This window comes from Numida meleagris, chromosome 2 (assembly GCF_002078875.1).
Source record: "Numida meleagris isolate 19003 breed g44 Domestic line chromosome 2, NumMel1.0, whole genome shotgun sequence".
Classification (NCBI taxonomy): Eukaryota; Metazoa; Chordata; class Aves; order Galliformes; family Numididae; genus Numida; species Numida meleagris.
Window position 1 is genome coordinate 20,297,283 of NC_034410.1, and position 21,976 is coordinate 20,319,258.

General features: G+C 37.9%; 1 protein-coding gene across 1 annotated transcript in view; it reads right to left on the reverse strand.

Annotated features, from left to right (window-relative positions):
• The window catches only part of LOC110392993 (phosphatidylcholine translocator ABCB4-like), a 45,947-nt gene that overhangs the window by 14,767 nt on the left and 9,204 nt on the right, over positions 1 to 21,976 (reverse strand). The window contains exons 8-19 of the mRNA XM_021385382.1: positions 18,675 to 18,846; positions 17,146 to 17,259; positions 16,365 to 16,475; positions 14,733 to 14,858; positions 14,344 to 14,547; positions 13,782 to 13,952; positions 10,534 to 10,695; positions 9,240 to 9,410; positions 8,262 to 8,408; positions 6,033 to 6,137; positions 4,395 to 4,472; positions 423 to 506 (exon numbers count right to left, since the gene is read on the reverse strand). Of these exons, the coding sequence (XP_021241057.1) occupies positions 423 to 506; positions 4,395 to 4,472; positions 6,033 to 6,137; positions 8,262 to 8,408; positions 9,240 to 9,410; positions 10,534 to 10,695; positions 13,782 to 13,952; positions 14,344 to 14,547; positions 14,733 to 14,858; positions 16,365 to 16,475; positions 17,146 to 17,259; positions 18,675 to 18,846 (1,645 nt within the window). The remainder of the gene's footprint in view (positions 1 to 422; positions 507 to 4,394; positions 4,473 to 6,032; positions 6,138 to 8,261; positions 8,409 to 9,239; positions 9,411 to 10,533; positions 10,696 to 13,781; positions 13,953 to 14,343; positions 14,548 to 14,732; positions 14,859 to 16,364; positions 16,476 to 17,145; positions 17,260 to 18,674; positions 18,847 to 21,976) is intronic.

The window sequence follows — 21,976 nt, forward strand, 5'->3', positions numbered from 1 at the left end:
TTTTATATTTTTAAACTTTCAACTTGAACAAACACAGTGATGCAATGACAACAATCCTCTTTTAGAGGTGTATTTTTATGCATTTTGTTGAGCTGGACATTTAGTATGGAAACGTGATGCTGTTTAGATCTAAGCAGGTTGGATTAATAAATGAATGCCTTGGATGACTCATTTATACTGGTGTTAACAGGAATGAACACTAGTATGAACTAAAAGCTTTACTACATTATCCTACTGCAAAGATATCTACCTTAGCTATTGCTATGATATTAAATTTTTGTGTGACACCAAACATCCCAAACACTTTATAAATAAATACGGATTTCCAGACGATAGCGTGCAGGATTTCTACCAATTGAATCCAGTCTGTAACTGACTCCATACTAAAGCAGATATGAAAAATGCCAGTGCATGTTACTTACTCCTTTCACTTGTGAGGCATCATTAGCAAGTCTTGTAATTAATTCTCCAGTGCTATTTTTAGGTTCATCAAACCAGCTGATCTCCTACAATATGAAATACACTTATTACGATCTTAAAAAATTAAGTCTCTACATCACCTAATTAGGCTACTTAAGATAACTTAATCACTTTATCTTATGATGACACATGTGATTGAGTATTCTAGTACTTTAGGTGCAACTATAAATTCAATAGACCTATAGGCTCAGTAAAGTTACAGGATCCCAATACTCAAAGCTAAGCTAACAATCTGTATCTGCTTTTTGTAATAGCATAAACATTAGCTCATTATTTCCTAATAAACACAGTTTTACAAGATATCTTTGCTTGTGAATGTAATGTATTTCTTTATGATCAGATGTTCACTAAACAGGAATACCAAGGAAATTGCCATTTGGAGGAAAATTATTTGGCTGTGTAACAGACACGTGCAAAGACTACTAACAAAAATATATTTTTTTCCTGCTACATAGATAAAAAAAATACATCTAAGTTATCTGTTGGTTATGACTACTGTGAAATCTCTGAGTCTGCTGTGAAGTGTTTTGAAGGTCTGCACACTGCTGTAGTATCTGAATAGACAAATCTAGAATGATACATAGTGCTAGGAGATTATGCAAGGCTATCTCTTCCTAATCTGGAAGACACTATTTTCAGGGAAAAATCTTGTCAGTCATACACATTTGTATCTTATTAGCAATCACAATTAATTGCTCAGAGGGATTAGTGACTTTAAAGCACTTGCATGAAAGCTATAATGTCTGAATTAAATGCAAAGCATTTAGCTTATTTAAATCCAGAAAGCAAAAATAAAATATTCACTCTAACTTTCCTTCAGATTTGCCAAATATAAAACCCCAAAATCATAATAATGAAACAATGTAAGTATTATGTAATGTATATGTGATTCTTAGCAACTGTATGGTATTTTTGTGCAATAACTGTTCATAAGGTTACAATAAGAGCTTTTATATGTCCTACCATTAGTGTTTATACACATAACATTTAGACATTAATAAGCATGCTACATTTCAATTTCTTGGGCATTTTATTAGGGTGGGGAGTACTAATTTTAAATATTGTAAAGGAAGCAATGTTTTCTTAAATACAATAAGAAAAAAGATATCAAATAAATAGCTTCAATTTGGCTGTAAGCTCACATAGACAGATGGCTGCTTTGCTGTTAACGACACGGAGCATGTACTAGGTGTTAGTGATAATACAGAAATTCCCCCCTGGTCCCATTGCTGTAGTGCCTGACACTTGAACAAGATGTCAGGGGGATACTATTTTCACACTAGAGTGAGGATAATGCCTATGTGATTACTTGACTCCTCACTATGAAAACATCTCTGTTACCTTTAGAGACTTTCAGGCCCTTTCTCTGGGGATCTGTTCAGATTCAGCACTTTCCTGTTGGGCTAGTAAAAAATATCTCCTGGGACTTAATTTCCAATGAGATATCTCACTCTTTGAGAAGGGATTATAGGCCACCTCCATATAAACCAGAAGCATCTGGGCCCCTTGTGAAAGGCACTAATGAAAGCAGATGCTGCTGAAATTGGCTCTAGGAACTTCTCAAGGAGGTAATGACCCTTTGTGGAGACCAGATGAGACTTCACTCAGCTGTACAGGCTGAAGAAGTGGAGGAGTTACCTGTTTGCATATCTCTTTGGTTCCAGACTTGCTGATGTATCAGATTAGCATGGCTGGAATATGCCACTCTCTGTACTGAGTGAAAGGCAAGGGAGTGTGTTCTGCTTTCTATTTTCTCAAAGAACACGTTCACCTACAGCTGGATCAGCTGAGAGTAAAACTTACAAGAAGCCCAGAGCAGGCTTGAATTTACACTGGGGATTGACAATAATATAAAAAATACCAATATTTCATTATCATAGAATCATAGAATGGCCTGGGTTGAAAATGACCTCAAAGATCATCTGGTTTCAACCCCCCTGCTGTGTGCAGGGTCACCAACCACTATTAAAATACTTTCTGAATTTAAAAGTATTATTCAGAACACAAAGCAAATGATTACGGGTAGTAGTGGCAGCAAAAGATGGGCAAAAAATACCTGAGTTAGTACTAGATGTGCAGAACAGCAACCTGGAAGTGATGGCAGGCCTGCAGTGTAGGGCCCTGGGCAGTCTTTGCCTTTAAGGTAGAGCTTACCACTTTGCATCAGTACATTACAGGTTCTGCAGCAGAGCACTGCTGCTGAGGAGGTCACTGTTGCTCTACCTCTTGGAAGCAGCTCAGTGCTGACCATGAAAAGCTGGTGATAAGGCTGGTTGTACATGCAGCTAGGGTCCTTGTGTATTGGGCTTCCATGGCAAGGTTTTGGTAGTGAGGGGGCTGGAAGGGGGGCCTCTGTGAGCAGAGCCCAGCAGGTGCCCCATGTCAGGTAAAAGCCAGAGATTCTAAAGGGACCTGCTGCTGCCAGAGTTGAGCCGTGCATGACACTGGTTGTGCCTCTGGGAAAGCAGATTTAAGGATGGGAAAAACTGCTACACAACAGCAGCAGGGAGAGAAGAGTGGGAAACGGGAGAGAAGCAGCCCTGAAGGCACTAAGGTCAGTGCAGAAGGAGGGCAGAAGCTGCTCCAGGTGCAGAGCAGAAGTTCCTGCAGCCAGGGAGAGGCCCATGGAGGAACAAGCTGTCCCCCTGCAGCCCATGGGCACCAGGTGGAGCAGATCTCCATGAGCAGCTGTGGATGTGGCTGAAGAAGCTGCAGCCCATGGAGAGCGCACAAAGGAGAAGCCCTGGGCTGGAGCTGCAGCGCATGGGGTGCAGCCCACGGTGGGGCAGGAGGACTGGGGGAGCTGCTGCCTGTGGGGGCAGTGCTGGAGCAGTTCCTGAGGAGCTGCAGCCTGTGGGAAGCCCATGCAGGATCAGTTTGGGAAGGGCAGCACTGCATGGGAGTGACTCCATGTGGAACAGGGGCAGAGAGTGACCCTGAAGGAGTGACAGAGCTGAAGTATGAGAAACTAACCACAGGCCCATTTCCCTGCACTGCCTGGGGGGCAAGAGATAGAAAAGGATGGAGGGAAGGGGTTTTTAGTTTGCTTTTATTTTCTCAGTGCTCTGTTCTGTTAGTAATAGACAATAAATTATGTTAATCTCCTTATGCCAAGTCTGTTTTGCCTAGACAGTAACTGATGAGGGATCTCCTTGTACTTACTTCAGCCCATGAGCTTTTTTCATTGTATTCTCTCTCCGTCTTTTGGGGGGGGGGGAGGAGTGAGGAAGCCATGTGGTGGAGCCAAGCTGCCCATCAGCACAAAAGCACCCACCTTGCCACCACACTGGTGGCAAGCTGAGCTACTTGAGACTACTGGGCTTGGATTTCAGGCTGGTTATTTTAAAGAGTTTCATTCTGCTACTGAATGTACTTCAGTGCCAGTAGAGACCTCTTTCTACCCTGCCCACTGCATGACCATCACTGGCTCTGTGACTGCTGTGCAGGAGAAGCCACCAGTTCAGTGAGCACAGTTAGTGAAATATCCAGGTCTTACGGCCTTCAGTAGTATTATCTGGCAATCCTACCCAGTAGCAGGTCTGAAGGCAGATATGAATTTCAAATCTGGCTTCTTAAAGTACAGCTAGTTTCTCTGGGCCTCAATCTAAAGTGGTCTTGATTATATTAAATGTGTTACATAAATGCTGCCAACAAATTGAGCTTTCTTACATCGGTTTTAAGATTGCCTTCACTAGTCACATCTATTAAAAATTAAAAAAAATGTATCTACTAGGACCCGTTATGTAGATATAATCCAGTCAGTTTCAAAACTGAATTAAAAAAATCGTTGTCAAATCTTTATGGATATGATCTCTGCATGTCTACTTAAATACTCAGTTATGGCATGTAAACAAACAACCTTTTCTAAAGCTTTAGAAAGCTGAATATATCATGCCTGGTAAATACACATTTACCTGTCTCAGGATTGCTCTAAATGCCATGGATCGAAGCCTCATTGTAAGGATTTCTCCAGCTTTGCCAAATGTGAAACCCTGCATGAGAGAGAGAGTCTTTTTAAAAAAATTACCTAATTACAGTTTTTGTCTTTCTCAGACAGTAAATTGACTGCCTGCATATAGTATGAAGAAGAATATCACTAAACAAAACATATTCTAGCTACAACTGAGGTAATCAAAGAATTTTAAAGCTAAATTTGGAAACTAAAAGGGTACGGAATATAATTAGGTTTTTCTTTTTTTTTTTTTTTTTAAGAAACAAGTATATTTCACATAACAGTTTTCAAGCTCCAGTAAACAATGATTTAATTGCAGGAATACTTTATCACACCTGATCTCACACCGAAGCTGGTCACAAGCTCAGTGGTAAAACCAGTAAAATCCTACTTCACAAACACCAGGGGTTTTGGTGCTCTCTAAGAGCTTACAGTCAAAAAAACTGTAGTGCTACTGGTTACTTTCTAGGGGAGAGCTCAACCTGCAGAGACAGTCACTGACCTCAGCACAACTCGGTGTGCAAAGAGTTGTACTGGCAAATCTGTCCCTGGCTGGGCCGGGGCCATGCAGGATCAGACCACATGGTGGTGAGTCGGGGGACACGGGCAGAAACATTTTAGTGCAGAAATAACTATAACAGCTACTCCACCAATTTTTTTTCTTTTTCCAGTGCACCAGAGAAGTAGGAATTTTGATTTTGGTTCTGGTTGAAGGGAGAAGTGCCTCAAGGGCATAGGGGTAGAAAGTGGAAAGAAAGATGGTGTTCAGACTTGTACAGATCTTTAGGCAAGAATGACACAAGTAGTTGAGCAACAGCTAAAGGGGTTTGTGCATGTAAATTGAGATATCCATCAATTCACATAACAGATTACCTGATTTATCTATGAACATGGCAGTTTTCCCACAACAAATGTAGGTCCAGGCACTGGCAAACACACATACCCATGGAAAAATGGTGTGCAAATGTGAATTTAGAGCTTGTTTCAGAAAATACAGTCAAAAGGATTTGATGCTGTACAATGGAAGAATGCACTTCTAAACAGGCGATATGAAATATTATTTAACTTTCATGGTACAGAGCTGTAAATAATCTTACACTAAGCATATGGTGTGGTTCTTCCCAGAGACTTTTGGTGCAAGTTTTCTCAGAAATGCAAGGGGCTGAGTGCAGTTCATGTAGCTGCACATGGGGCTGTTTCAGCACAGCCAGCCCAGATGCTTGCAGCACTGCTGCACAGAAGGCAGAGCAGGTGATGAAGCAAACACTTACTCAAGACAGAAATGCTGCCCTACACCTGATCTGGGCCTGTGCTGAGAAATTACTAGCTGTATTACCAGTACTCTCTGTACTCTCTATTTTCCACCAAAGGCTATGCTAAACGTAGGCCTCGTGGCCAAAATTTCCTTCACTGGGGAGTCAGAGATCAGACTATATCACAGAGCACATTTAAAACCTCTTACAACCTTTTTAACACTCCTGGTAGTCAAAGTTCATCACCATTTTTCTCACGTACTCTTGATGCTAAGGCACAGAGAGCTTAACACAGTTGTGATACGGTGTATGAAATACCATGAACAATTATGGTATCAAAAACTTACCTGAAGAAAAAACGTGACAAAAGAAATTAGTCCAAAACCTAAAAAGAGCAATGCATATGTGCTATTTGACTCTCTGATAGCAGCGTTTCCTTTTTCCACAAACATCTATAAGAGAAAATTTTGAAAATTAATTTTTATTTATAAAGTTTGTGTGCGATAATTTCTCTTGTTATTTTCATATGCATGCTGTATTATTAATCTATAATTAAAGGGAAAACAAGTCAATTTATCGATGAGCTAAGATGTTTTTCTTGGAAGATCATAGATCTGAAGTGATTATACATGTTCTTGTGAATGAAAGTTTCACTTGTATTTTTGGCAAGATAAATCAGTAACATGTCAGTGAACAAACCCACATTCATAAGTTATTATTGGAATTTACACCTGCAAAAGGGTGAAGCATGTCTTAAGACTATAGCATAGTGTTTCTGTAGGCAGTGGCTGAAGATTACTACGTATTAATGACTAATTAGTGAGAGAGAACTATGGAAGTCTGTTTTGTGTTATATTTTACAAAACCATTATTTTTTCTATATAGATAAACAGATTTCTATTGTTTGCTTTATATTTGATAACCAAATTTTAAAAAATAGGAATACAGTATGCATTGTATGGACAGAAAAATAGTTTTCCATTTACAGCTTCCATGTGCTTATTTATCTCACCAGTGAGTAAATGACTATTAAAGATGTAGTATGCTCAAACTATCGTCATACCTTTATATGTGGTAAAATATTCACAGTTTGTGACTCAAGATCATACAGTTTTGGTTTTACCATGTTTGCAGAGCAATAAAGGTAATACCCCCAGGTTTGGATAAAACAAACGTATTCTATAAAATTTGAGATCCCCAAGGTCTCCAGACCTTTTATATAGCTCTTTGAGGATTCTGTTTGCTCAAGGAGACTCCAGATTACCAAGTTTAATGCCTTGGGCAAAGCAAAAAAACAATTCTTTAAAGTTTCTAATACAGATTTGTCATAAGTCCTATCACACTTGCAAATATTATAAAAGCTTTAACAGTAAATTAGTGTCTTAGGAAGGAGGGAATTTAATTCTTTCTTCTTTTTTGGGGGGGGATAGTTGTCCCCCCCTCCCCCAATATATTATCTTCTACCCATTGTTGTGTCCATTGGGAACAACTACTGAAACACCAACACTGCATAGCATGCTCCCCTTCTCTCAAGGATGTTTCCTGCTACCATTTGCATTAGAAGCTGAAGTACAACACCAGTATAACACTATTCTCAAACTGTTGTTTGGAAAGTAACACCTCACATTCAAGTATAAAAAAAAATCTAAAGATAGGTCATTTCAATATCTTTTATGTTATGTACTATAGCTAAAATGGCTGTAAAAATGTTCTAGTAAAGGCAGATGTTTCCTGTGTTTTCATTTTTTTCCTTTTTCTTATTTTGTGGTGAAACCGTTAAAGATATGAGAAAACAAGACTGAGAGCCTCATCTGAAAATAGTCAAAACTTAAACATGGTTATCAAATGTGAGTGGCATATGGCACGTGTAAAACTGCACATAAAACACACACTTGTTCGCTTTCACTCACTTTCTCTCTGTCCTGCACTGTTAAAACAATTATAATATCCTGCACTGTATCAACATTAATACATTTCCAACAAAATAATGTGTTTGAACAGAAGATGTTCAAAAATTCCCACCAGTGCAAATAAACTTCCCTCTGTTTGACAGTATAATTTCATTTTCTAACAGCAGAAATTTAGGTTTAGAGAAATTCTCTCTATAATGGAAAGTCTACCTTACATCCAATTCGTCATCTTACTTTTGCATTGCTTTATTCACACTGTACCTTCTAAAATGCTGTGGTGGGCATAGGTAGGGAATAGAGCTCTAGGATCAGATCACCTTCCGCGTCTGCACTGCTCATGTTAACGGGGCCAATGAGAGCGCCTTCTTTGACAGTAAATAGGATGAAACAGTTTCAGAGAGATCACCGGAGAACCTCTCCTCACCTCAGTGTTGGTGAGCTGATCTGCTCAAAGACAGACAGAGATGTCTCGTTCTGTGAGACTTTGAGCAGAAATTCAGCATTCTCCATAACAGGGACCTTCACTCACTCCTCACCTTTGCAGGCAAATTGAAAAACTGTAGCATTTAATTTGATTGTGCTAAACCAATTCAATGTTTATAAAAACAATTAACAGCAATGAAAGATACAGCAGATAAAGTTTTTACTACTTTGTTTTATACTTACCCCTATGACATCTGAAATCATGACTGAAAATATGGGTTGTAAGGCCCCATTGATAATTGCACATAAAGTTCCAACAACAAAGTAAGGCCACTCAGTTTTATTCAATTTCATAATTTTATAAAATGAAGATGGAGGTATGTTTTTATCCTAGAATAAAAAGATTCCATCAGAATAAATATAAATACATTAACAGAGAGAAATGAGGGTTATGATCTGCTCTCTATCCCATATTCTATGTAGGGAAAATCCAAACTATTTGATCTTTAAAAATCAGTTAACTGCAGAAATTCTGTTCCTCAGTAATCAATATTAATAACATAAAAAAGTAGGAAAATATCAATGAATGAGTAGGTTCACTCATTTCTTCCAACAGCAATTTCAGCCTTTCCCAGAAAGGCTTAGTCACAAATTCCACCTACCCTTTGTGAGACTATCCTGAAAAAGAAACTGGGAATTTAGACCACTGTTTCCATGGTATTGAATACTGAATAAATTGCTCCTTACTGCTGAACATGATGTCTTGTAGTTTTAGCTCATTAGCCAAAAATGATAACTATATTTTCATTTTCAATAACTTATTTGCTAATGCAGATTCATTTTAGATAAGATACTTAGACAAAAATAATAACTGTTCTCTATTTTTTATGACTGATTACCTGTTCCTGGTTTTCTTCCACAACTAAATAAATTAAGTTGCCACTTAAGCTATTCCTACACTGAAGTAAATTTGTTTCATAATATTGTTCAATTAAACTGTTTTAGTATCACAATAAAGTAGATTTTAGCTTCAGGAGAAAAGAGTGTTTCCATAGAACCCTTCTTGTGTGGTTCTGTCGTTTCATCAGTACTTAGCCAGATATGTAGGTTGTGGTTTTTAACAGACCACAGTTTTTAACTCCCTGTTGAGTGGGTTCATGTTTCTTTCTTGTCCCATTAGTTATGGAAAACATATGCAGGTAAGAATACAGAGACACTCACAAGCTGAACAGCTTTTACATCAAGCTCATCATTCTGTATTCTGAACCTTTTTATGCTTTTCCGAGTGGACTGTCTTTTCTGTCCAGTCAGTACTGATCCATTCAGTGCCTCTTCTGAGACACTTGGTGCATTACCTTCTTCTTCCTGTAACTGATCTTGTGTTTCTGATGTCTGAAATGAAACACAGTACGACGCTAAAAATCATTTATGGCCATATTATCCTGCACTTTCAAATGATGATCAGTTCTAAATAAAAACAACAACAGTTTTCTGTTAGGTAAATGGAGGACTGGTGGGAACTGTGCAATTTTACAAAACCACAAGCAAATATTGAAGTTTTATTAAGTTCTCTCTACGTTCAGTGGAAAAACCGTTATTACACTAACACTTACTTAAAAAGAGAAAAAAAAATTAGCCATGGAGATATTTTTCTCATTTGGTGTCATATTAAACTGTTTTGACATCACATAGGGGAGCTAGATTAGGTATTGCTGAAGAAACCCACAGGAAAGCCTCTTTAAAATACAAAAATTTGAAAGGGCCTTGAAGTAAAAGAGAATCATAAAGACAACAAGAGGAGAGTCATCAGCATGATGAGGGAGATGTGAAAACTACAAGCTCTTTCAAAGTTAAAACCTGATAGAAATTGAGATGTTCAGAAGACAGTTTGAGAGAGAATGAAAATATTCTACATAGACCACGTCCGAATGACAAAACTGCAGGAGCCTGAGTCACCAAGATGCTGGTGATTTGGAAAAGTACTTGTGTAAGAGTTTGCATTTTCACAATGAGGGTGATGAGGGACTGGAGCAGTGGCTTGCAAAGGATGTGGAGTCTCCATCCTTGGAGGTATTCCAAATCCAACAGGACATGGCTCTGGCAACCTTGGACCTCAGATTCCTCCCTGTGCTCAGGAATTGGACTCGACAAGATACCAAGATCCATTAAACTGAGTTATTTCATGATTCTATAAGTTGGAAAAGGAATCTGAGAAGTCATCAGATCCAGAACTTTGTTTTTGTTACCATAATCTTCATTTTAACATTCTCACATACTTTAATGTCATACTTTTAAAAAACTTTTCATAATTACTGTAATTCAGAACATTGAATTAAACTTGCACATTTTACCTTTGCTTCTTTTTCTTCCTATGAAGTTTAGTACTCTTCAGGAAAGGCTTTTTCCCTAGAATTTTTCTACTCTGAAAACAATGCAGAGTTGGAGGTACTTTGGGGAGCAATTCAGCAGCACACAACATAATGAAAGCTATGGAAAAAAATAATGAAAAAGCTACCTGCATATTAACAAGTTTGTAGTAAACTCCTTTCTGTTCCATCAGTTCATCATGAGTCCCTTGTTCTGTGATGACACCATTTTCAAATGCAGCTATAAGATCTGCATTTCGAACCGTTGACAAACGATGAGCGATAACAAGTATAGTGCGTCCCTTCCTGATCTGCAGAAATTATAATGATGACTCCACTTTAGCATCGTCAGGTACATTTAATATTTCCTCACTTCATATCAAGGTTAAACAAAATATTTTAACTGAAAAGAATTTGCCATGGAAATCGCGTTATAATAAAGATCAGAATTTTCAATTATGAAATATTGAATTTCGGACTACTTTTCCATTCTGAGGTAACCTGAAGCAAAAATGTAACAAATAAAATACTGAAAAAACATATTTAATAGAAAAACATATTTAATATAAATTATAGTACTCTGGTTTTGCCTGCCGGGCTATTACTTTATAATCTTCTAAACATTAATATCAAAATTTTCTTCTTCTTTTTTTTTAAATTGCTCATTCAATATTCTTCTAGGTTAGGTATCCAGTTTTACTGGAGAAAAAAAAAAAGAAGACCACTTAGCAGGTATTAACATAACAATTACATTTCAGAGTATTTCACAAGTATTACAAATTTGTCACTTAGAAAGTAATTTTAATTGCTCTTAGAAAAGGTTGCCCAGAGAGGTGGTGGATGCCCCATCCCTGGAGACAGTTAAGGTCAGGCTGGATGGGGCTCTGGGCAACCTGACCTGTACGTGTCCCTGCTCATTGCAGAGGAGTTGGAGTGGATGACCTCTAAAGGGCCTTTTCAACACAAACAACTCAGTGATTCTGTAAATTACACGTTCAGCTTAGTTGTAAATATTAATTTACCATATGTTCAGCTTAGTTGTAAAGATCAATTTAACACTGTGCTTAAAATCATACTTCTATTACCAAGTAATTTTTCCATCTTTTTGACCATTAATTAATAATAAAGTATCTAGTTAGACATGACATGGATATTTATCCAGCACTTTTTGACAGTGTGCTCTCAAATAAATTGATATTAAAATCTAATAACCCAGCGAGTTAATCCAATCTTTATATAATTCAGTTTGAAAATCTTTATTTATCCCTTTGAAATATCAAGATAGTGGTTTAGTAAGAGTTTTATAATTAGGAAATGCAAGTGAAAACTGTTACAAGTGGAATATTCTTGAAATAATTTCAAACTAAATCTGACATATTGTTACATGATTTAAGAACTGGAAATTACACCCATTAAACCTACAACAAATGGTACACCTTTTCTTAGTAATAACAAAGCTTTCAGACTACCAAGACAATCTTAAAAGGGTAAAATCACATCAAAATGTAGAAGAAAATCAAGCTACTGACCTTAATCATTAAAAGCAGAATGCTCCATCCATGTAAATGGTAAATGGAGATTCAGCAGAGGCTTAGGGAAGCCTATAGGTAGAAGAAGTCTACTCTACATCTGATGTACACCTTTTATAGAGGTATGTGTCCAGCACAGAGAGAGAAAAAGTAGGTAACAGGAGGATAAGTACATACTGGGCACACAACAGCTTGGCTTCCTCTTGCTTAACATTAGCAATCTCAGCGCTAGTCTACTCTGAGCAAGTTTTTCCGGTATGTTTGGCCAAACACATCAACAGGGAGAGTCATCTCATCATATGACATTTTAAAGATAGGTTGGAGAGGTTAGAGGCTATGTAACTTGTTTAAACTAGCTGTATAAATCTTATATTGCAGCAATCAATTGGGATCCCATCAAATGTGTCTTAATCAGCAGTTCTCTGCCCTACTGCCTCTGGGATTCGCTTTATAGGGCATGATTTGGGGAAAGATCCCCGAGCATATCAGATAGCATAGTTTCATAGAGTAGTGTGAATTATCAGAAACTAGGACGAGTAGACAGAGCCTCAGTCACTGCAGCAAGTAGCATTTTGGTGTTTGTCATGGTTTTATGATTTTTGATTATTGGTATTCCACATCATAGCATCATGTAGTGTACTGGGAGTTAAAGAGTTAATGCTCCAGTTCTGTGGATTGTAGATAGTTCCGGGTACCTGGTCCTCAGAAAAACTACATTTCCCGAGGGACTTTGCTGCTCTGTTACCATTTCCGTTCAGAGGGAAAGATAAAACTGTTTGCAGATCACAAGATGCTCCCTTCTCTTGTCCCAGAAGCACCTCGCCCCCCAGCCAGCTCACCATTGGTATTAGAGTAAGGCCTACTTTAATTTTGGACACTCTCTCATTTTATTGGATTTATTAGCTTAAATTGTAATTATACTGTATTATAGTGTGTTATTTTTGCATTCCAGTATCTTATTTAGTAAATTTTTTTGTTTCTCCTCAGATCATTGCTGCTGTTTTGTTTTTAGGCCCATCTCCCTACCCTTTTTCCCTTTTCCCTTTCCCGGGGCATGGGTCCGTGGGTCCCCCGTCCCATTAATCACGGAACCAGGCCGAACCAGCCCATAAACTGTTGACAGTATTCAAGTAGAAATTATCAGACTAAAAAACTTTTGTAGATGAAAACATGGATTCTGTTGTCTGATTCTCCCAGATATGACCATGTAGAGCAGGTAAACCAAGGTACTTTTACAAAGGCAAAAGAGCATACGGAGATGAAATGCCTTCTAAGGATACTGTCCACAGATAAACTGTGGTCAGTCCTGGAAATATTTATGCAATCTTGATAATTTGTGTTTGCTCAGAGGATGATAAGCAGAGATGTATAATGAGAGAGAGAAATGGAGTAAAAAAAAAAAGTGATTGATGTGTGACTGATTCAGCCTGAGGAACAGGTTGAACTACTTTGTAAACAGTTTACCAAGTTGTTTAGAGCAGACAAGAAATACAGGATTGGCTATTTTTTTCAGTTCTCTAGGTATTTTAAAAGGTATGTCTAGATGGCCGTCAACATATAGCAACTACTCTTGAAAACACAGCCAAGCTGGTTTTGAATTACTTTGCTATTAATATGAACATAGCCCATATGGATCCCTGCTTGGGAATAGTAGTCTGTATTGAGCTCTTCCAAAGATTGAAACTTGTTTGGGGAAGCCTACTGAAGTTCAGTCCACCTCTTAATATCATTAATTTAATTCCATGGTCACTTACAAAGCGCTACCCAATCTTTGAATGAGTGGCGAATATTTGCAAGTTTAGGTTTACATTAAGCTTTTTAGGAATCACTGTTTCTTGCAGCTCTTTAAATAAATGAGCAATACTGACCTTGTCCAGTGCTGCCTGCACAACGGATTCACTCTCAGTATCCAAAGCTGACGTTGCCTCATCAAGCAGAAGAATTTTAGGATTGCGAACCAGAGCACGGGCAATTGCTATTCTTTGCTTCTGGCCTCCACTCATCTGTGCCCCTCTTTCTCCAACCACGGTATCAAACTTCTGCAAGACAACCACGCACACTTCCACAACACTCAGTGGCAGGGTCCTTTCACCAAAGAAAGGCAGTGTACAGAAAGGGCACATCTGTGCCAGTAGCCCCAGCAGCATCTTCTCCATCCTCTAAAATACTGCATGTTAAGCATCCGCTTAAATAGACCTGCCTGTTTGTGTCCCTAGAACTCTCCTAGTTTCCCAAATGCTCATCCAGACATCATGCAATAATTTAAAATTAACGTTATTCTCAAAAGTTGTGAGGAAGCTCTGCACAGCTCTGCATATTCACAGCTCCGAGAATGGCTCCCTCTATTCAGGAGATGCCCTTCTGAAAAAGCCCTTAGTAAGTGAGCAGGCTGAAGAGCAGTTACTTCAGCAGGACTGCTGGCTTGCTTACCTTGGGGAGCTTCATGATGAAATCATAAGCATTAGCTTCCTTGGTAGCTTTTTCAATTTCTTCCATGGTGACATCCTCACGGCCATAACGAATATTTTCTGCAATAGTTGTAGCAAACAGCACGGGCTCCTGGTTCACCACACCAATAATCTCCCGCAGATATCTTACATTCAGGCTCTTAAGATCCTGCCCATCAATGGTAATCTAAAGAAGGGGAAGCAGACAAGCACCATTTACTAAGCGTTTCTGTCAAGAACTCTCTCCCCAGGCCATCGCCTGTCTTTTTAGGGGAGACTTGGCCATGTCGTTTGAACAAGGGCAATGAGACCAGAAACTGACTTCCAACAACTGGGACACACAGAGCAGTCTGCTCCCTTGAGGTGTCTTACCGTGCCTTCCTTGGGGTCGTAAAATCTCTGGATGAGCTGAACAGTTGTACTTTTCCCACAGCCACTGCCACCAACCAGGGCTACTGTCTGGCCACAATTCACCTTGAGATTCAAGCCTTTCAGTATCTGTGCACGTAAGAAAGGTTGCCAAAAGCAAAACAAGATGTAAAAACATCAGTGTAAACTTGCAGAAACTTTAAAGACTTCAGGAAAACATCCTTCATATTTACAGAATTGAGCAGGGACATCCCTGTATTTTTCATTTTGAATTAGGCTCTATTCCACTGATACGTCATTAAACACAATTTTACTAATTTTTCTCTCATTGTGGCAGAATGTTTCTGTTCTTTGAGCAACTGCAATACTGATAAAGCCCTTGTATGTCTGCAGTCATAACAATTGCAATAATGTGGTGATTGCCTAACTTTGAACAGGCTCACTCAACATTTAAAAAATGACAGCAGCCTCCACCAACAGAATTCTTAACTTTCTTATTATCACGATATTAGAACTAGCATTGGAGATGTTGAATTGTTTTGTAAAAGATCTGTGAAGTAGATAATGCCATGGAGTTAGAATGCTGATTATCAAGAAATTCAGGGAAATTTTGTAGGAGAGCTAAAGCAAGGAAAGGGAAAAGCTGCATGTGAAACTGTGGAAGGAGGGACTTTGTAGTTTTGCTGCAATATAATATGAAGATATTGTTCCTTCTGCTGCTATTTTCAAAATGCAACATCTCACATAGATTATAAAAGTGAATGTCTGCTTTCCATGCAGATGTACTTTCTCCTCCCTCCACCTCTCAGCCTCAAGGAGGTGGTGAAGATGCCAACAATCACAAAGAAAGAACTTTTCTTTCCCACTTACATTGCTGTTGGCCTATGGAAGCTCTTCTCTGTAGCTTTCTCTAAAACTTTGATGGGTATAGAGAGATTTGTAAACCTCTGTGCAATGAGACAAAAGGAGATATTTTCTTGGATACTTCTTTTTCAGTTGCCAGTGAAAAACAAAGATTTGTTTTTGCATGTTTGCATGAAACTTCATATTATTTCATTACGAGTAATCCAGAAGGAAGCCAGTGTGAAAAAGTTCTAAACCTAAAAAGGAGCACTTATATTCCATTCAACACACTTGCCAAGATTCTTCTTGTTTCAGATGAATAAGGCAAAGCAAGCACTCTTCTATTTCAGTAATACTAAAGCTTTTGAAAAGTTCCAATTTTTGTCAAGAATATTTTGAATTTTAAGATTCCAGTGACGTGAAAATGAGCAAGTATGAACGGAGACAACCTCATTTAAACCCTCTAGATATCTGAGAACTCAATCTTTGTTTTAAAAGTTTTTGCATGGAAATAAACTCATTACAGAGTGAGACATTAACAGGGAAGCTTGCTCTGGGAGTAAGGTAAAAGTTAAGAGGCCTGGTCCAAAACCTGAAGACACAAATGGAAACACCTCACCAATTTCAGCTTTGGGCCAAATGCTGTCCTCCACTGAAGTGAGAAGAATAAAATCTCTTAATGGTATTTACTTACATATAAGCATGCAAGATAAAAAGTGGATGTAAATTCTTTGATACTAGAGACAATTAAGTTATCTTAAAGGAAATCTGTATAACTTCCATGCATAATACCTTAATATCTGGCCTAGCAGGATAACTGAAGTAAACATTTTGGAATTCCAAATTCCCCTTAACATGGTCCGGTTTATAGCCAGCACTGGATGAACTGTCAATTTGAGGTTCCTGTGCAGATAACATGGCAAGAAAAGAAACAAAGAAAGGAAAGTGCACATTAGATTCCTAACAACATTTTAGCATGATGCAAGGCTGCAAAATCTCTGAAGTTAACGTTACCGTACATAAAGGCGTACACAGCAAGCCTCACTGCAAAGCAGCAGACTGAAAATAGCGACTTAATCAACTCATGAAGTTACCAGTCCAAGTCACTGGTGAATCTGCCAGTGACTTGGCAAATTACTTGTAAAATAGCACTGCTGTCACTGTGGTTTGATAGTACCAAAAAGTCTGTAGTCCCTGCCAGTCAATGCAGCATGGACCAGAAGTCCTGTAAGTAACTGTTGTAGTTCAAACTAATTATTTTCAGTCATGGTACTCTTGTCACTGTTATCTCAGGTAGTTACTTGAGTTAGCATGAATATAATTACTATTTCTTCTTTAACTTGAGTTTCTGAACTACCAAGTAACAGGCAGAAGTTTTCATCTCGCTCATTTACAAGCTCACATCCCAGTATTTAGACACTTGTCCCACACACACAACTCTGTTAGGTAGAATTTTTAAATGTTATGCCATTGTATGTAGATTTGTTTGGGCTTACTAATTTTTTATTCAAAAGAGAAGTCTGATGTTCAGTCATTTTCAAATGACAGTGACAAAAGTGGCAAAGATACTTACATTGTCTATAGTACTAAATATTGCATAGGCAGCTCCTCTTGCATTGGCAAATGCTTCCATACTTGGTGCAGCCTGTCCAACACTAAAAGCTCCAACTAATATAGAAAAAAAGACCTAAAGATAAAAAAGAAAAGGAAAAAATAGACATAATACACTACACATCTGGAATTCGTAGCTCTATTTAGACAGCTTCATTTATCTGAGAACATTTGCTATCGTTGCTTCAAGCAGTTACATGCGTGCCATGCAATATGAAGTGGGAATTAAACAAGTGGCAATCATTTAAACAAAAGGTAAACATTTATAGAAGAAAAAAAATGAATGTTTAAGGTAAGTCTGAAATTTCCCTCTTTCACTACTGGCCCATAGGGAAAATATCCTGAGTTTCTGATGGCTGGGATTCTTCCTCAGAACAACAATAAAAAGTTTCCAGTTCCACCTGAACAAAAACTAGCCTCCAAATACTTTTTGATTAAACACAGAAAAATTATTTGTGCTCATATAACACAAAAGCAAGGGTAGTCCAACCCAAAAGGTAAAGACATAGTAATCCACTCTATCGTGCTACAAGCAAAAATAGAATAAAGTATTTGAAGAAACTGGAGAATTCTTTATGTGAAACTAAAATTGTTTGCCACACCAAAAGACTCTAATTTCTGATGTAAATTTTCCACCTCAAGTTTGACTTTTTTTGCATGATTTTTTTTTTCCTGAACACATGCAACTATACAACTCACTTCAGATGTTGACAATAAAAGTTTATTTACATTTTATCTTAATCAGATTTAAGTAATAAACCAAGCTTGTAAGTTGCTATTGACCCAGAGGAGGTGACAGTATGGACTCCTGCAAGGATCAGCAACAACCTCTGCTCTTTAGTTGCTTGGGTGAGAGCAAAGCCCTTTCCCGGCTCGTTTCTGCAGGGTGTTAGTGTTCCTCAAAGTGCTCCTCAAAGCACCTGGTACCTGACTGGGATGGAGCTGCTGAAATAACACAGATGTAAACTTGTTAGAAAACAGTCTGTGACTTGAGGCTAAAACTTCAGCCACATTGTCTTATTCCAGCCTTTCCAAAAAAGGTTCACCCTGGTATCAGTGAAGGTAGATAGTAACTACAGATCAGTGAGCTGCAACTAAGCATCGAATTAGTTACAAAGGAAATGGTACCTGAAGCCTGGTCTTCCTCTCATGATTGCCACCTCCTGGCATGGTCCTAGACTCCTACATGTCAAACCTCAGTCCCCTAGCAAAGATCCAGTGAATACAAAAATAACAACTTCTAAATATTATTGATCCAGGCTGGCTTTTTTACAAGGCACTTTACGGTGAGTGATTTTTACGCTGCTATCTACTTAGAGAAATATATCCACTATATAGAGAGCTGTATTCTTATTTGTTTTGTTAGCAGGGCTGAGAAAGTGAAAAATGCAGTTTGGACAGCTAACATCAACCAGACTCAAAATGCAAGCACTTTTACACAGGATCACAGTAATTTTCAAAAACATTTCCCAGCTACTGGTAAATACTTACTGTAAATACTTTTCCAATTGTATAGTCGTCAGAGAGTACCAAAACGGTTCCATACCAGAAGGCCAGTGCATAGGATCCATATATCAAAAAGAAAGAAATACCCATGGAAATATTGGCTGAAATAGCTTTCTGGATACCCATACGTTTGGCATCTTCTAAATTTTTTTGATATCTGAAAGATAAAGCAGGAAAAAAGCAGAACATGCAGGGAATTACTCTTTTTTCTTTCATTGTGTATACTCATAAAATCCTAAAGCATACATCAAAGCTAAATAAAGTATTTTAGTAAACAGTAATCAAATCCTGAGAAAGATTGTGCTGCGACTAGAGGAAAATGTATTGACTGCCCTTCATGCTATGGCAGATTGAGCTGATCAGCTAAAGCTGGACCATGTCCTGAATGAGTGGAATGGCAGTGGCAAGATGCTAAACAGGTGTAAACTTGTGATTCTGCAGTTTTCCAAATGTTAGAGAATGTTTCTGATATTACAAAGAAAATTGTTGCATAGGTGTTGAAGTATATCATAAAGAAAAGAGAGCTGGTGATATGGAGAAAATAGCATCATTTTCTGACAATATCTCGCTGGAGAATGCATATAAAGGAGATTATAGGGATGGCTTGTATTTGAGACCTAGATTCGATTTTTAAATGGACAGAGGGAATAATTCAGTCGCGTGTGTAACTGTGAAAGACTCTAACGTAAATACAGACTAAATAATCAAATGCTAGCAGTAGCCTCATGACCCATGTGCTCTTGGAGGTGATGACTGGCAAGTCTGTTTTAGAAATAATGACTGAAAAAATAACAGGTGTTCTATTTTTTTTATTTAGTTCAAGCTTACACACTTTTTTTTTATTTTGTCCTAATAAGTAAGCTATTAAGATAAAGCTGGTCATAGATGAAAATAAAGAAATTCCAGGTTGAATCAGTTAAGATAATTACAGCTGAACACACATACAAAAATATCTGCAACAAAGGTTTTCCATCTCATGGGTCTTGGAAACTTAAAAGTATTGAGATTATAATTGCACAAGTGATAGACTCAAAATTGTAGTTCAGTCTCAACTTTCAGTAGAAACAAACAAACAAACAACCTACAAAAATGTGAATGGTGCCAAAAGCAGAATGACAATGTGAATTAGTGTGTTTTGATTATGACACCTGACCTGAAAATGAAAACAGTAAGAAAGAAATGATGAAGAAGAACTCTTGATTCCAGAGTGTTGAAAATATTGACAAACATAACAGTGATTCAGTTGTGAAGACTTCTAGTGGTTATGTTCAAATTGTGGATAAAGCCACAGGACTGAAGTATTGTTAGACAATAGTGACCCGAGAAATTACAGGTTTGTGTATGGACAAAAAAGAAATATTAAGTTAGAAAAAATCACTGCCCGAGAAATAATAAAATCATAAATAAATGAAAAATAAAGCAAAATTTCAAAAAATGAAATTTGTCATAGCCTATGAAAGTGACAAATTAACCCAATTGCTTTTCTTTCAGACTGCCTTTCCTAGAGAGGGAAGACATAGTAAAATCTACTGGGGCTTCATTAATGCCATCTAATGCCAATTTATTCTGAAGGCGTTGGATAAATTATTCATTTAACAGTAGTTCTAAAATTGTGAAAGCACTGTAAGGTAAGGAATTGTTTGAAGGAAAGCAGCAGTGTTCAGTGAGAAGCTACAATCAAGGGGGTTAACAACATGAACTTTTCTGTCAGACTTGGAATTTGTTGTTTTCACACTTTTTAGTGACTTGGGCACGTAAGTAATATTTATGATAAATGAAATTTCCTGATGGTAGAAAAATGACAGGACGAGATCAATACAGAGGATGAGTGAGAGGACAAAGGAATATCAGAATATCTTACAGAACTAGATACATGATGTTAGGGTAAAAAATGACAAATTTAAAGAATAGAGATGATCAGTGAAATGGAAGCCTATACCGTGTGAGAAAATTAAAAGAAATTAATTCAAATGGGCTACCATAATGATACCTAAGAGTCTTCATGATTTATTTGTACAAATAGTACAGGAAAATAAAACTTTGGGAAGCAACTACTAAAGCAAAAGTTCCATGCTGGTACAGGAACAAACTAGTACACCGGAGCTCTATGGACATTCTGATGGAAAGAGATGCCCAATTTTCGTTTAAGCAGTAGAATAGCCTCCCTGCAGCAACATAGCTAAGAAGACTATTTGGTTTTGAGGGGACCTTTTGTGCTTACTAGAAGGGGGAGCAGAAGATCTATTTGTTTACTAAAGTAGCAGGCCCTGGTCTCAGTAACCTGGGAGGTCCTTCCCACTTCTGGAAGTATATACATCACATTCAGCGCCTTTCAGTATTTTTTAGGTTTCTTCTAAAATGCCACAGTTAATAGAAATGACCCTTTTTTCCCCAACTGGAATGTTGTATGTAAGATTTGCAAGACATGAAAAGGCCTGCTCTCAGCTCTCTTAAGAAGTTGTACAGAAGCATTAGGTGAGGACATACTGCACCATCAAGGTGTTATTTTTTTTATTCCTCTTATTTTTTTCTCATTGATTTCTTGTTTACGTTAGCAGCCATCAGCCCAGCAATGAGATGAGTTTGAGATGTAGAATCTCAAGAACAAGATGGCCTGATTCGATAGAGCTAATTTCCAATTTATAAAGATCTATCTCACTGTTGCAGTGTCAGAATGCTTTGCAGGAATTTAGCATTTCACCATCATAACCTCTAGTATAGTGTTACACTGGCAGAAATGAGGGATGGAAATGTAGGATGTATGGCAGAATGTGCTTTAAGGACAAGCAGGAAAAAGAGCTGATGAGAGGTGTAAGGGTGATGAATAGCACTGGGTAGCAGAGAAAAGATGCTGAGGTGAACTGGAAAACAAGGCAGATACACCCAAAGGGCTTCCTTTAGCTGCCTGACCAGGGAGCAGTGATAGCTGGAACACAGGGGAGAAGCAAGTCAGGGAAAGGATGGTGTATGTTTTCTGTGGATGACAAAAATGTTACTGAACTTTGCATTTGAAAAACGTCTGCCAGCTTTGGTGGTCATGATGGTTATCTTTAGATAAAAGATCAAAAAGAAGGGAAGCATGATGTTCCATGGTACAATGTAAATAAATACACCTACCTGCCTTTGATTTGCGCCCTTGGTTTGTGACCTTTGCATTATACTTGCCTTTTCATGTCACATGTCTGTCCTTTTTTGCTTACAACTCTCACTGTAAGTATATGAAGCCTGAAATAGCATATATTTTTGGGAAAGGGAGTGCATCTCTGCATTATCTTATGATGTTCTTT